Here is a 15,167-nt window from a genome sequence, read left to right as displayed (position 1 = left end):
TTGTAAGTAAATTATATTCAATTTGTATGAGTACTTGAGACTTTCTTCTTAATCTAATATAACAAATGGAAATGTCTTATTTTAGCCCATGTGTGATAACCATGATGATGGTGAAACTGCTGCGATCATTTTATGCAATGTATGTGGAAATTTATGTACTGACTGTGACAGATTCCTCCATCTTCATCGGCGAACCAAAACTCATCAGAGACAGGTGACGGTTTCTGTCTGTACATGCAGAACAGTATCTGGAACATAGACTATATACAATAAATTTTGAAATAAATGTGGAAGGAGGCTTGGTGTAATGGGAAAAAATGGACTTTGGAATCAAAGACCTCCGTGGAGTTCCCAACTGTCTAGCTTATCAACTGTGTAAATCAAGCAAATTGTTTAACCTGTGTGAGACTCAGTTTCTAAATTTATGAAATGGGGCTGTTGTGAAGATGAAAGAGAAGATTGGAAATATCTGGAACTTCTTAGTGTGCTTAGTAAATAAAAGCCATTATTATTGTTATTGAATAATTAAAATTTATACTTCGTCTTTCAGGGAGATAAATATACTTTTCCCTTTTCTTTGATGATGCTATAGGTCTTCAAAGAAGAAGAAGAAGCTATAAAGGTTGACCTTCATGAAGGTTGTGGTAGAACCAAATTGTTCTGGTTGATGGCACTAGCAGATTCTAAAACAATGAAGGCAATGGTGGAATTCCGAGAACACACAGGTAAAAAAGATTCAAGATTGAACCGTCCCTTAAAAAAAAGATTGAACCCTGCGTACTGATTATAATTAAACTAGATGTTTAATTATTTAATGTGAATAATTTTGAGTGTATTCTGATAAGTGGTTATGACATCATTGATCACTGTCTATATTATTATATTTACTAGACAAAGTTCTATGGTAGAAAGAGCATTAGACTAAAAGTCAGGAAACCTGGTTTGCCACTAACAAGCTGTGTGACTTTGGGCAAGTCATTTTATCTCCAAAACGTGGTTTTTCATTTTGACTTTTTTTCTAAAGTCTGGCATATTCCCAGCTTAAAGTTACAGGGAATCTTACAAATCCTCAATTTACGGCATCTCTGTAGTCTGCCATTTGTCTGACTAACACAAATGTCTCATGTTGGAATTAGGTGTAAACCTGAACAAATGTAACTCTAAATACAGGTAACTTTTCATGCTACAAGAGCATGGTATTTTTTTTCTCATAGCTGACTTTTTTCCCCCTATAATCTGTCTGTGCCATATATTATATTAATAAATGTTCTAATGTTGAACCATTATTCATAATATAAACTATCCTTTTTTAAAAACCATTTTCTATAAATATTGCTCAATTTAGTGTATTACCGTTATGGTTAGAGTTTTTGTATCTATGTTTAAAAAAGAACTTGATCTGTATTTTCCAAATCCTTCTGTTCTTTTTCCTGTTCTATTCTGGTTTTATGGATTCTGTTCCTTCTTTAACTATTTCACACATATTTAAAGTCCTTTTCAAATTGCTCTATCTCTAGTTCCTTGGGTGTTAATTCTTCTGTCTTTGAAGTTTCATGTTCTCTGATGATAAGTTTTCTCCTATGTCTTGTAATATTGTTATTATAGAAAGTTACTTAAATGTTTCCCTTTCTTCTGTGTATTTTTATTTAATTTTTGTTGTTATATTTTGTATGGTATTGTGCTTTATAGTGAGGGGCTTGCCATATCTGCTCAAGCTGCTATATTTACTAGAAGTCTAGTCTATTTCTTTTTACTAAAAAAGTGTAAATAAATCAGTTAATTTATTTGGCTTTGGATAGATCTTTAGTTTCTTATCCCTTTTTTTGTGTAATTATTTACTGTGTAATTAGGGCCGCTGCAACCCTTCAGCTGTAGAACTGCCAGGCTGATTTCCCAACTGATACAAACGTGGCGTGGCTTCTTGTTATTGTTTTTTAATTAGTTATATTAAAATGTGTAGAAAATATATCCTTAAGGAGGATTCCTCTTGTTCTGCTTGAACCTAGGCAAACCCACAACCAGTAGCTCAGAAGCATGTCGCTTCTGTGGTTCCAGGAGTGGAACAGAGTTATCTGCTGTTGGCAGTGTTTGTTCTGATGCAGATTGCCAGGTGAGTATACAGGCAGACCACCCAGTAAGGAATAGCACGCATTCCCTCATGACACCTTCACTTCATATTAATAAGAGTTCCAGCTCAGCATCACTCAATTTTCTAAATATATCAAGAGTTAAATGCTGGGGCGAGCCCCGTGGCATAGTGGTTAAGTTCTGTGTGCTCCACTTTGGTAGCCCAGGTTTGCGGGTTCAGATCCTGGGCACAGACCTACATCACTCATCAGCCATGCTGTGGCAGCACCCACCTATAAAATAGAGGAAGATTGGCACTGATGTCAGGGCTAATCAGGAAAAAACAAAGAGTTAAATGCTTTATCAGAGCTAGAGAATGGATCAGATAAGGCTCTCAAGCCCAAACCAGACTTTTTTGTGTTTCCCAACTACCATCACCATATATATTTAACATTTGCTTTTGTGCCTAGAAGCAGTTAAAAATCTTTGGACTACATTTTCTTTGCCTCTTACGTGTTTTATTCGCTTATTTCTCTAAAATAAAATTCCAGAATCTGGAAGTTCTTTAGGCCTGAACATCTATACACATTTCCATGCTATCCAAATATTTTTGATTACTAATTTAATCAACAAGAATTTGGATTGTGCCCAGATAGCAAAAGATAGCTGTATTTTTTTTTCCAGTTCCCATTTTGGGGAGGGGATGGGTGGTGATTGGGAGATTGTAACAGGAATTTTTTTGCTTCATGGCTATGCCTGATAACAGATGAAAATTGTAATTCACTTTTTATCAGCATTCCCTTTATGTGGAGTAAAATTTTTTTAAATCACATTAAAAGAAAAATGAACTCTGTGAATAATCCTAAGTTATATTCAAATAAAGAAGAAAAATAACTTTCCTTTGTTGTAATTTAGCCTTAACATGTATTTCCTGTGGGAAAATATAAATTAATATAATGGATATAATTACCAGGATGTGTGCCATTTTGATACGTTGTGTGCCATTGTAATTCATCTTTAACAGGAATATGCTAAGATAGCCTGTAGTAAGACACACCCTTGTGGCCATCCCTGTGGAGGTGTTAAAAATGAAGAGCATTGTCTGCCCTGTCTACATGGCTGTGATAAAAATGCCACATCGCTGAAGCAAGATGCTGATGACATGTGCATGATATGTTTCACTGAAGCACTCTCGGCAGCACCAGCCATTCAGGTTGTCTCAGCTTTTAAAGTATTAAATGTGTCTAGATTTTAAAATGGGAAATGTAAATATACTTGTCAAATAAAGAATTGATTGAATGTTTTTTGTATAATTGAGAGAAAATGTCCCATTAATACCTACTAGTTTAGTAGAGAGCAAATTCTGTCTCATTATGCTCATTAAGCACTCATTTTGTGTGCTTAGCTTTAATGTGTGATTTGTATGAGCCTATATAATCAATAGAAGGTATATAATGTTCATAAGTGAGGAAAAAATAATTAGATTATTCAATAGCTACTCTCTCCTTGATTTCCAAAATCCAGAATGGTAGTTTATAGCATTATGTAATTGATCTGATACATACCTCTATACATAATGTATACACTTACATCTACAATATTAATAATATTATGGAAGTTACTATTTGCTAAATACTTTTTTTATAACTTTTACTGGTTGGTTATTTATATTTTCAGTTCTTGTGATTCCAAGATAATGAACATTCTCAAAAATAAATCTTAAATCTTTATTCAGTAGCTTGCTCTTCGTTCTGTGAGATACGAGATTGAATGATTTTACATTTCTCCCTAACCCAGCTTTCTCTCTATAAGATGGCCTTAATATATGAATGGTCAAAAACTGGGAGACACTGAAGAGCTAGTTATAACATTCCATGAATAGTAGAGAAGTGCTGAAATTTCATTGTACTAAGTTTCTTGATTTTTCTCTTAGCTGCTTTAAGTAGCACCTTACATTGAGTAATCTGCCAGTTACTCAAGTGTTTATCATGATTACATTTACTTATCTCCTTCTCTTTTCTTTATTTAAGCTGGACTGTAGTCACGTATTCCACTTACAGTGCTGTCAACGAGTTTTAGAAAACAGATGGCTTGGTCCAAGGATAACATTTGGATTTATATCTTGTCCCATTTGCAAGGTATGAAAAGAACCAGAAGTGACCTACTTTTTATTTTCATCTTTATCTTCATCTTTTATCTTTCAAGATAAATGTGTGTTCAGCATCTCTCAGTGTCCTTTGCAGTTTACTCTTTACCACCAGCTTCCATCAGGTTCTGCTCTCCTCATCGAGGTGGTACCTGAGAATATTATAAGATCCCTGTATCTATTATAATGTGTTTCAAAACAGTAATTGTCAATTAAAGGTTGGTTAATTTAAACATATTGTGTCAGGAAATTCATGTAAACATTTAGACATGCATTAAAGGGCATGCATGCATGCATCATTATTTTCAGACCCCCTAAGAGTTCGGATCATGTGACATGGCAATGAGTGACTACCAAAAAGAAAAATGAGTTTCTGATGCTTGTAGGTACTGATACCTGCAATTAAAGAGTGAAATCTGAACTTTCATTGCCATTAGGACAGAATCTTTTAGAGCTTAGGTAAAATAAGGAGAAAATTTTTGACATTTTGACACATCTTTACAAAGATGGTATGCAAAATAGCAAGTTGTTTTGCCAAGCTAATACTGATTAACAAAAAAACCTTTGTTTAAGAATGTGATTGACACTGTGTTGTCTATTAATTCTTCATCCCCTTTTGTTTTGTTCGGTTCTCCCTATTTTCTTATCCTCAGATTTACAGACTGGTATACAGGGTATAAAATGAAAAGACTTAACACAGTCATTGCTTAGTTAGACTGAGAAATAATTTAAAAGATTGTAGTATTTTGCTCTCCCTTCTCAGATAGTACCGCAAAGAAAGGTCACGTTTAGAGAATGATACATGAAAGTGGTATAGAAAATATTACCTGCACATTTCCATCACCTGGCGTTCTACCCTGCCCCTAAGGAACCAAAATACACACACATGCATGCACAGAGGGAGTGTGTCTTATTTGTGGTAGCAAGGTAACCTTCTATCCCCAGAATGGCTAAGGCAACAGGAGATATATTTCATACTCAGGAATATGAAGCTAATAAAATGGAATTTTCATGCTCTTGCCCCACTTGCCCCCATTTTTCCTGTCTTGGAAAAATATGGGCTTGTAAGAACTTCACAAGATTATTTTTAAATGGCATTTTTGTTTTAGAAAATGTTTGGTTATCTCCTAGCACAGTGCTTAGCACTTACGTGCACACTAAATGTTTGTTGAATTAATTAATAAATGATTCCATTAAAGAGTGATCATTTTTTTAATTTCAGAACAAAATAAATCATATAGTATTAAAAGACCTGCTTGATCCAATAAAAGAACTCTATGAGGATGTCAGAAGAAAAGCCTTAATGAGATTGGAATATGAAGGTCTTCATAAGAGTGAAGCTATCACAACTCCTGGTGTGAGATTTTATAATGACCCCGCTGGCTATGCCATGAATAGATATGCATATTATGTCTGCTACAAATGCAGAAAGGTATGCTATAAATTATACTAAGAACTTTTAAGAACTAGAGATTACGGATGTGATTAAGGAGTTGAATTATATAGTGATAGGCAATTATTCTTATGCATGTCTGAAGTTAAAAATGAGAAAGCTTGGTACTGTGATTCAAGTTGAATTTATTTACTTAATTTGTTTTAAGATTCTTTTTAACCCATATAAACTATTTCTAAAACATGAAGTATTTCTGTACACAAGCCATTTCTCATCAGTAATAACCTCCTGTTTGCCGAATCCAGTTGGTTCTTGAATAAATTTCTCATACTTGATTCTTTTGACTATTCCCTCCTTAAAATTCTCACTTCCTTGGTTCCCAGGAGAACCTCCTTCCTTTCTGGTGATTTGTCTTGAACTCCCTCAAAGAGTTCCTTTTCATTCGCCTACCCCTGACATATCTGTTTCCCCAGCACTCCATTCTTGCCTCATAATACCTCATCTTTGGTGACCTCTGTACATCCATGCCTTCGCCTACCACCTATACTGTTCTGACCTTCCAGAATTTTTGAGATTTACATACAGATATCTAACTGCCTACCAGACGTTTGTATTTCCTACAGATACTTCAAAGTCCACGTGTCCAGTATTACCGTCATCAACTATGACTCTCTCAATCTCCAGTCTTTATTTACTAAGACCTGTCAATTCTGTCTTCAAATCTCTCAATTTTTTTCTTTCTCTTACATCTTTGGCAGCCCTAATCATTTTCTCTGTTAATTATAGTAGCCTTGTTACTGAGCTCCTGTGTGGAGCCCCTTCCCTCTCTATTCCATCCTTTATACTTACGCTGCTACTAGTAGATTAATATAGATCTCAATGTGATTATGTTATTCTTCTGTAGCCCTGTCCACCTCTCCAGTCTCATCTTCTGATATGCTACCATTTGTGCCCCATGCTACAAAATACTGAACAACTTGCAATTCCCCAAACTTGGCCATGTTTGCTCACTCACTGACACCTCCTTGCCATCATGTAGGCTATTTCTCTTCACAGAATGCTCTTCTCTACCAGCTGCTCTGCATTTCACTCTCACCTGCCACCTGCCTGCACACACGTGCTCATATGCATAGTCAAATCTATCCAATCATACTTTCAGATCCAGCTCAGGTCTCACCTCCTCTCTGAGGTGCCTATGCCTCTCCACCACCACCACACAATTTTGATATCTTGCACACATCCATCCTAGCACTCATTATTCTGCATTATGATTACTGGTTCACTTGTCTGTCTGCCCCACTTGATAAGATCCATGAGGACAAAGACTTTTTTCATTTCTCTGTCATTAAACACTAAGTTTATTAGAGAATGAATAAATGATTGAAGGAATCAATAAATGAAAGGTGCATAGTCTCCCAAGGTAACCGAAAAAAAAACAGATAATGAATGGAAGGCTAAAGAGATAGATGATAGCCAGAAATGCAGACAAATATGCATACACCCAAGGAAAGACCAATAGTGTGCATTTGTGAAACTTGTATTGTTACAAATAATAAAATATTATTTATTGTGTTTAGTATACTAAACATCATAAATGAATATTGTTGTCATCACAGGGATGACAGTCAAATGTCCAGAAAGCCAGGCAGAGAATCGAGAAAATTGAAACAGCTAGAATAGGCCCCAGGATAAATGAAATATTTCTGAGGCTGGATTTAGCTGGTGGACAACCATTTATAATGTCTGTATCAATGGAGCCTATCTTTTGACCTGTTTTTCTAGTATAGATAATAGATTTATCTTGACTCATCTGGTTTATCGCCAATTATGGACATAGCTTTTTGGCTATGCAGATTGCCCCAGCTACAACTGGCCTCATTTATTTTGTGCCCAGAGCAAATAGAGATAAATCATCTATCATGATAATTTCGTTTATTCAAGTATCTACATTGGATGCTGTTGAGTTCCTGCAATTAATGTAGCTTTCTGAGTATGAGCAGTATTCTGAACAGAATTGCCAAACTTTCCTTTCCTTTTTGAAGATTTTTATATGATCAAAACTGATTTTTTCTTTCTCATTAGCCTCAGGATTATAATTCTGTACTAATATTTATTTTAGGCATATTTTTTTCTGTAGTATTAAAATTTGGAAATTTCTAAGCATACTTTTTAAAGCAGTAGAAGGGAATATGTTATTTAATATTTCAAAATGAGAAAAACTAAACTTTGCCCTGAAAAAGCATAGTTTCTCTTTACTACTTAATATCCTATTATTGATATTTATTTGAAATCTTATACAGTTTTTTTTGTTATTTTGCTTTGACAGTACAATGTTTGAACTTCCTACTGTAATGATTCTGTAATGAATCCATCCCAGAATTGAAGTAGCTTTCTCTCTTACTCTGATCTGCCCTACAGGCAGCAAAGTGAGCATCCACTTGGCATTGCCAGGGAGTGTCTAATAGACAGTAATACTTCCTAAGGCCTCTTGATCTTACTTCCACTCCATCCATACTGGATCTCCCATGGCAGAGTTTTCCTTTTTCCTGCTATAATATAAATATGTTTTCTCCACAGGCATATTTTGGTGGCGAAGCTCGCTGTGATGCCGAGGCTGGACAAGGAGATGATTATGATCCCAGAGAGCTCATTTGTGGTGCCTGTTCTGATGTGTCCAGAGCTCAGGTGGGCAGAATACTTTATTAGAAAGGACAGTTTAAAAACCTTAAATGTTAAACTTCTATTTTTTTGTTAATAATAACATAACCAATATGGTGGGAATGGTATAGCAGACTTTTTCCCCAGTGTTTTCTGGTGTTTGTATGGCAGTATATACTTTTCCAAATTGTTTCATGTATATTATTTCTTTCGGATGGTATTTGTATTTTATAATTTTGTCTCTCATGAAAATAAGTAGTAAATTTACTTATTTCACTTTCTTAAACCTGCAGTCACACTTTTATGTTTTCCCCTCTTCACTGAAATCTTTATAGTACATCTATGAGACAAGTGAAATATTAATTTTCAATTTGGCGGACAGAAAACATTCACAAGGAAATTAAGTGGCTAGCTTATTAAATAAGATTGGTTATGATGGAGCTGGGGTTAGAACTTGGGGATTTGTCAGGACATGTTATGCAAAGCCACGTATTCATTCATTAATTTTTTTAATGGATGTATCGTCAGTTTTTCAATCAGTTTTAAGAGGTATGTATACTCTCAAAAGTATGAATCACTGAGCTATATATATGACCATCTTAAGTATAATTAAAAAAGACTCGCTATAATCTTGTGTCTATCTATTTTCTTTTGCTATAGATGTGTCCAAAACATGGCACAGACTTTTTGGAATATAAATGTCGCTACTGCTGTTCAGTGGCTGTCTTTTTCTGTTTTGGAACAACACATTTTTGTAATGCTTGTCATGATGATTTTCAAAGAATGACTAGCATTCCTAAGGAAGAACTACCACACTGTCCTGCAGGTATGCTTTTAATATTTTTAAATATGATTATGATGTATATGGTATCTAGTTTTATTTAATGGTCACATGAGAACACTTTGTTTCAAGTGGCAGAAACCCAGTTCAAACTATCTAAAGAGGTCTGGCCTGGTGGCGCAGCGGTTAAGTTCCCACATTCCGCTTGGGCAGCCCGGGGTTCACCGGTGTGCGGACATGACACCTCTTGGCAGGCCATGCTGTGGTAGGCATCCCACATATAAAGTAGAGGAAGATAGGCACGGATGTTAGCTCAGGGCCAGTCTTCCTCAGCAAAAAGAGGAGGATTGGCAGCAGATGTTAGCTCATCTTCCTAAAAAAAAAACCTATCTAAAGAATCAGAGGGAATCCCTTGGCCCTTGTAAGCTTCTGACTTTTGACTTTGTAAGTGAAGTAGAAAGTAAGATCATCATCATGAGTGAGGGGTGAGGACCTATAATGGAGCAGACTGCTTGCAGAATGAGAAGGCAGTCAGCTAAGATTATTAAAAGGGTTGCTGTTCAGCACTAAAGGGCATGTGAAGTTTGAAATTGTAAATTGATAACAGAACCATTTAAAGGGATTTCGTGGGTTTTTTTTTTTTTTATTTAAGAAGCCTAGAACTAGTGCCATAAAATGTACAAGTGGTGTGATCTAGAATGGCTGGGAATTGGCAGTGTGTGAGAATTATAAAGCCAAGAGAATTAAAGAAGCCACTGAGAATATAGGAGAAATGATTGTGGAGGTCAGGCTGAGAAAAAATGAATATGAAGCCAAAAAGATACTCAAAAAATTGGAAAAGGTCAGGAAGCTGGGGATGACAGTGAGGTGGAATACTAGGCTTAACAGAAGTGAGAGAAGTAGAAGGAGAGGCAAATGGGGCCATCAAAGAGAAGTTTATATGAGCTATATCTGAAATTAGTGAAAATACGTATACAAGTACACATGCCGCAATATGCAGTGTTGTAAAGCTGGGAAACACACACTCTCATCCATGGCTTGTCAGAGTGCAAATGGTCAAACCCTAACATGTCTCTCAAAATTCAAATACATCTAGTGTTCCACAATCCCACTTCTGGGGATATACCTACATATGTGAAGGAAATAAAAAGGGCAAATACACCAGGTTATTGATTGCATCATGCTTGTAATAATAAAATTTGTAAACAATGCAAGTATCCAGTAGGAGGTTGGTTAAACACTAAATACTATGCACCATTAAGAAAATGAAGATGACTGAGGATGGAGTTTGTATGTACTGATAGGGAAAGATCTATAGGGATAGTGTTAAATGAAAAATCAAGTTACAGAACAAGGCATATATAGTATACCTTGTATGTCACCTTTTGTAAGAAAGGGAGAAATCAGTATATATACTCATTTGTTTATATTTGCATTAAAAAACTGGAAAGATATGTAAGAAATTAATAAAATTGATTAACTATTGGGGAAAAAGGGAAGATGGGGTAGAGAAGGGGGAGGGTGACTTCTTATTGTGTAAAATTTTTTAACATTGTAATTTTTAAACCATGTGAAATATACTATCAATTCAAAACCAAAGATAAGATAAATCAGATTTTTTAAGTATGGCTACTTTTTGCTCTTTGCTCATGTCTAATAGATATTGTTGTATTGTTCCTCCTCTGAAAACTTTTTTTTTTAAAAAAATAGAAGTGGTGGACTTTGAAAGAAGCAAGATCAGAATACTGTGAGGCCAGAAGGTTTAAGATAATAGCCAGATTGGAGATGTGAGCCATGATTAGCAGGAGGAGAGTGGGGAGCTGGAGGTCAGCAAAAAAGGGAGTGAAAAGGGGCCAGTGTTTTAGCTTCAGGGGAAGAGGGATTATTGAGTGAAAGTTGGAGGTTAGTGGTCTGGAAATTAATGGCAACCAGGAAAGTCAGTCTTGCTTCCTGGCCTTATGACGTGGAGGAGCTTGGGAGATAACCAGCTTCTAGTTGAGAAAGTGTAGAGGCAAGCAGTGTAGTCAAGGAAAATCCAAATTTTACTTATTGAAAGCAAGTTTCTTCTATGTTAAAAAACAAAGCAAACAAAAAAACACTGAAAACTTTAAGGAAGTTAGCGGGGTAGTCACTGAAAGAGGACCGTCAACGCTTCTCCTCATACATTCACCTGATCGTCCCGGTCAGCCAACAAAAAGGACTTTGTCCTTTAAACAGTTGTGAATTACAGGAATGAGGCGGGAAAGGAGTTAGGGAGAGGCAGAAGAAGGAACTGACGTTGATCCTGGGTATTTTTACATATATTTTCCTCACCTAATTTTTCTAACCTACAAGGTAGATAGTATTATCCCCACGTTCACAAATGGAAAATTAAGGCCTTAGAGAGGTTAAATAACTGGCCTCAGATCAAGATTGAGGTGTGCTCTCCCAGCCTCACACATTCCTCCAACTCATCTGATCATTTAGAGAATTGGAAGAGAATTAAAGGAGACCCCACAGTGAAATCAGCAGGGAAGATGGCCATGCAGCCTACTTACAAGGACGGAAGGATCATTCTCTAACCGTTGTCAACCCATTAATTCTAATTTTTAATAGATGGATGAGGACAAGAGTCCAGATTAAGAAATTGAAGTAGATAATCCCTCTATCCATTCCTTTCTAAAATATTTCTTGACCACCTTCTTGAGCCAGGATATTTAATCTTCACAGCACCCTGTGAGTTAGATATTGTTGTGCCTATTTTAAAGATGAGGAATTTAAGAATCAGAAAAATTAAGGTAACTTTGCCTCAGTTTCCTTATCTGCAAGATGGGGCTATTTCCTGCCTCTAGGACTGAGAGAAGATTAAGAGGGTTCACACACTAGAACAGTGCCTCAATAATAAGCACTCAAATGTCTGCAGGTGTTTTTTATTTTTTAGCATAACGTTAGATTATGAACTCCTTGAAGATAGGGGCCATATACATCCATCTTTAAATCCCAAGCATCTAACATAACACCATTCATTTGTTAGGCACTCAGTAAATATTTGCTGAATAAATGACCATTTATTTTTTCCCTGAAGAAGCGCAAGGGCTGCAGTTTGCAGGAGCCACCATTGATGGTGTTGCGTGCCTCAGCTAGTTCCACCATTGAGTGTCCCCGTCCTGACCACTCTCCCCCAGCCACTGGGGGGCAGGCAGAGTATCAGTGTGTAGTATGATTTGAGGATGAGATACTGATATACTTTATAACAGGAATAATCACCTTCCTAACAAACCTCTGGTGTGCTCCCACCTTGACCCATCCTGGGGTCACATGCCTGCATTTATCTGAGGCAGCACTAACTGCCATCCTTGTGTCTGTTAACTGGAACCAGCGGTTGACTTCTCCCCCTGAGATCAGCTGTCTTCGGTTTGATATTTCCGTTCACGCCTTGGTTTTACTCCTATACGAAACTTTTTATTCCTCTAGATCAGGCCATAGTGTGTTCTTGTTCAGGAATCGTAATAACAGCTTAACATTTATTGAGTATTTATATATGCCAGGCTAAGAGCTTCTTAAATACTAACCTTTTATCCCTCGTGTTTTGCTTTTTTAACGTCACAGAAGTTTTTAAATCTGGAAGAGGTAATTTAAATGAGATCTCATTCCCCATTGATCTGGATAAGCTCATTTCATCCGATGTCATGATAGTTTTCTCTCAAACAAAATCAAAATTTACATTAATTATTTTGGAAACTAGCTGTAGGAAATGAAGGCATAGTTGTATTCCTCCCTCTGCTGTTAATAAGGACTCTGCATTCAAGTATGAGCCCAGCCTGTATTCCCTACACAGTAAAGCTCTTCGCTTATAGAGGAGTTAAAAATCCTTTTTAAATAATATGAAACACATGACACGAAGCACATTAGCATAGCAAGTCTTTTAAAAAAATAGAAAAGTATAGTTTTTCATACATTTTTAAGCCTAGTTTATTTTGATTAATATCCACAAATTTTTATCTTCCCCAAAGTGTTTCTTCCAGATTATTACATTTTATATTATTTTACCATTCACATTTTTAAGCTGATTAATTTTCATTTTTCTACTAATCTCCCTTCAAATACTTTTTAAAATAACACTAATACAGTCAGGCATTGTTTACTGGTGGGGATACGTTCTGAGAAATGAATCGTTAGGCGATGTTGTGTGAACATCATAGAGTGCACTTACACAAACCTAGGTGGTATAGCCTACTACACACCTAGGCTCTATGGTACTAATCTTAGGGGACCACCATCGTATATGTGGGCCATTGTTGACTGAAACACATGACTGTAATCATTCTTCCCATTTTACCAATTGTGCTTTTTCTTCACAGAAGGTAGAAGGGTAACATGGCCTATTTACACTTAAATTTGATTTTACCTGGAGGATAACATTCTATATAAAGTCCCCATATGTTCTCATCCAGAATAATTTTCTGCTAGGCTAAACTGAGAGATTTTTGTTCATTGCTCTTTGTTTTCAGATGATGTATCTAATTCATTTATTAATAGAAAAAGATCTGTAGCTCATCGTAGTTATCTCTGGGCAGGGTGTTGTGGGTGAGGGACCCTGTCCCTTCTTCTGTTGTATATATCTGGAATGTTGAATTTTTTACGGTGAACGTTTTTACTTTTGTGGTTAGAAGAAAAGATAATGTTTTGATTTTATATTTGCATAACCATAGTCATGTTATTTCTTTGAAGAACTTTTCGGTGATGTATATTTACATTAGGTTTTTATGTGTGTATTTTTTTTTCAATTACATTCTTTTGCCTCCTTCAAAATTTATACAGGTCCCAAAGGCAAACAGTTGGAAGGAACTGAATGTCCACTCCATGTTGTTCATCCACCCACCGGGGAAGAGTTTGCACTGGGTTGTGGAGTGTGCAGAAATGCTCACACTTTTTAGAACACTCAGATTCCTTTGTCTACGGAGAGAAAAGTTGCCTTCATCCCCCAAGCGGATGTGATGAAGTTTAAACTCTGCTCAGGATAAGGACGGGACCATTTTTACATCCATGAAAATGAACCATTCACAGTGCAAGAAGGATGCCAAATACCATGTACATAATTCTTGCTATGGAAAGTTTCCCCATTATTTCGGTTTATCTTCTTTTGAACCAAGACATCAAACTTGTGAGGTGTTTGCATGTGGCCATTACCGTCATTGGCCTGTGAAGCATTGGACATTTATAGATAATTGATATAAAAGAATTGCCATACCTATGGACTAAGAATGATGCTGGCTTTCAAGCAAAAAAGAAAAATAATCATTGTTTATTGTATACTACCTTTTTGTAATCCTGTACAATTGCATCACGGGTGGGGATAAAAAAAGGAATATTCTGGTTTATTTCCTAGACTGTTATTTAAAAAAAAAAAATTGTGTTAGGACGGCATATAAATGTAATAAGTATCACACTGTATATAAAGATATCAATGTTTGTCCTGTATAAGAATTACTAAATTACAAATGCAGTTTCATTTAAACTTCTAGGTTAAGTTTGAGCCTGAAATTTTAATGAAGTGCAATACTGAGTGTGCCTCATTATCTTGCAGCTGTAAACATATTGGAATGTACATGTCAATAAACCACTGTACATTTTTATACAGTGATAAAGTCTAACAATTGTGTATGGTGTTGCTTGAAAAACAAAATTTAAATACTTTTAAAGTCTAAAAAAACTCCATCCAATTTTCCTTGGAAAGAAATTTACTACCACAGCACAGTGATAACTTTCAGAACTGTTAGGGAAAATAAGAGTAATGAAGTAGAGCCAGCCGTGATGAGCCCAGTGGTTAAAGTTCAGCGTCCTCACTGCTTCGGTGGCCTGGGTTCGTTTCCCAGCCTCACAACCACCCATCTGCCGTTTGCCATGCTATGGCAGCTCACACAGAAGAACTAGAAGGACTTACAACCATGCACTGGGGTTTTGGGAAGGGAAAAAAAAGAGGAAGTAAATGTTGGAATAGTAATTACACTGGGTAGAAATATATATATATATTTATTTTTATCCATAAACAGACATATGCCAAAGACAGAAGAAAACTTTTAGGATATTGACCAACCTCCATCTTATTAACCAACTCCTTTTTGAACTTTTATAAAACAATT

General features: G+C 36.0%; 1 protein-coding gene across 13 annotated transcripts in view; it reads left to right on the top strand.

Annotated features, from left to right (window-relative positions):
* MYCBP2 (MYC binding protein 2) overlaps positions 1-14,681 on the top strand; it is a 255,017-nt gene extending 240,336 nt beyond the window's left edge. For 12 of the 13 annotated variants that reach the window (XM_014859953.3, XM_070520019.1, XM_070520018.1 and 9 more), the window contains 9 exons: positions 86-214; positions 593-725; positions 2,007-2,110; positions 3,092-3,280; positions 4,098-4,205; positions 5,436-5,645; positions 8,184-8,291; positions 8,925-9,090; positions 13,846-14,681. In XM_014859953.3, coding sequence (XP_014715439.1) covers positions 86-214; positions 593-725; positions 2,007-2,110; positions 3,092-3,280; positions 4,098-4,205; positions 5,436-5,645; positions 8,184-8,291; positions 8,925-9,090; positions 13,846-13,961 — 1,263 coding nt within the window. In that variant the 3' untranslated portion in view covers positions 13,962-14,681. The remainder of the gene's footprint in view (positions 1-85; positions 215-592; positions 726-2,006; positions 2,111-3,091; positions 3,281-4,097; positions 4,206-5,435; positions 5,646-8,183; positions 8,292-8,924; positions 9,091-13,845) is intronic. The other variant, XM_014859964.3, reaches the window with a different exon arrangement.
* Positions 14,682-15,167: the final 486 nt, after the last annotated feature.

This window comes from Equus asinus, chromosome 11, assembly GCF_041296235.1.
Source record: "Equus asinus isolate D_3611 breed Donkey chromosome 11, EquAss-T2T_v2, whole genome shotgun sequence".
NCBI lineage: Eukaryota > Metazoa > Chordata > Mammalia > Perissodactyla > Equidae > Equus > Equus asinus.
This window is presented reverse-complemented; position numbering and strand designations above follow the sequence as displayed.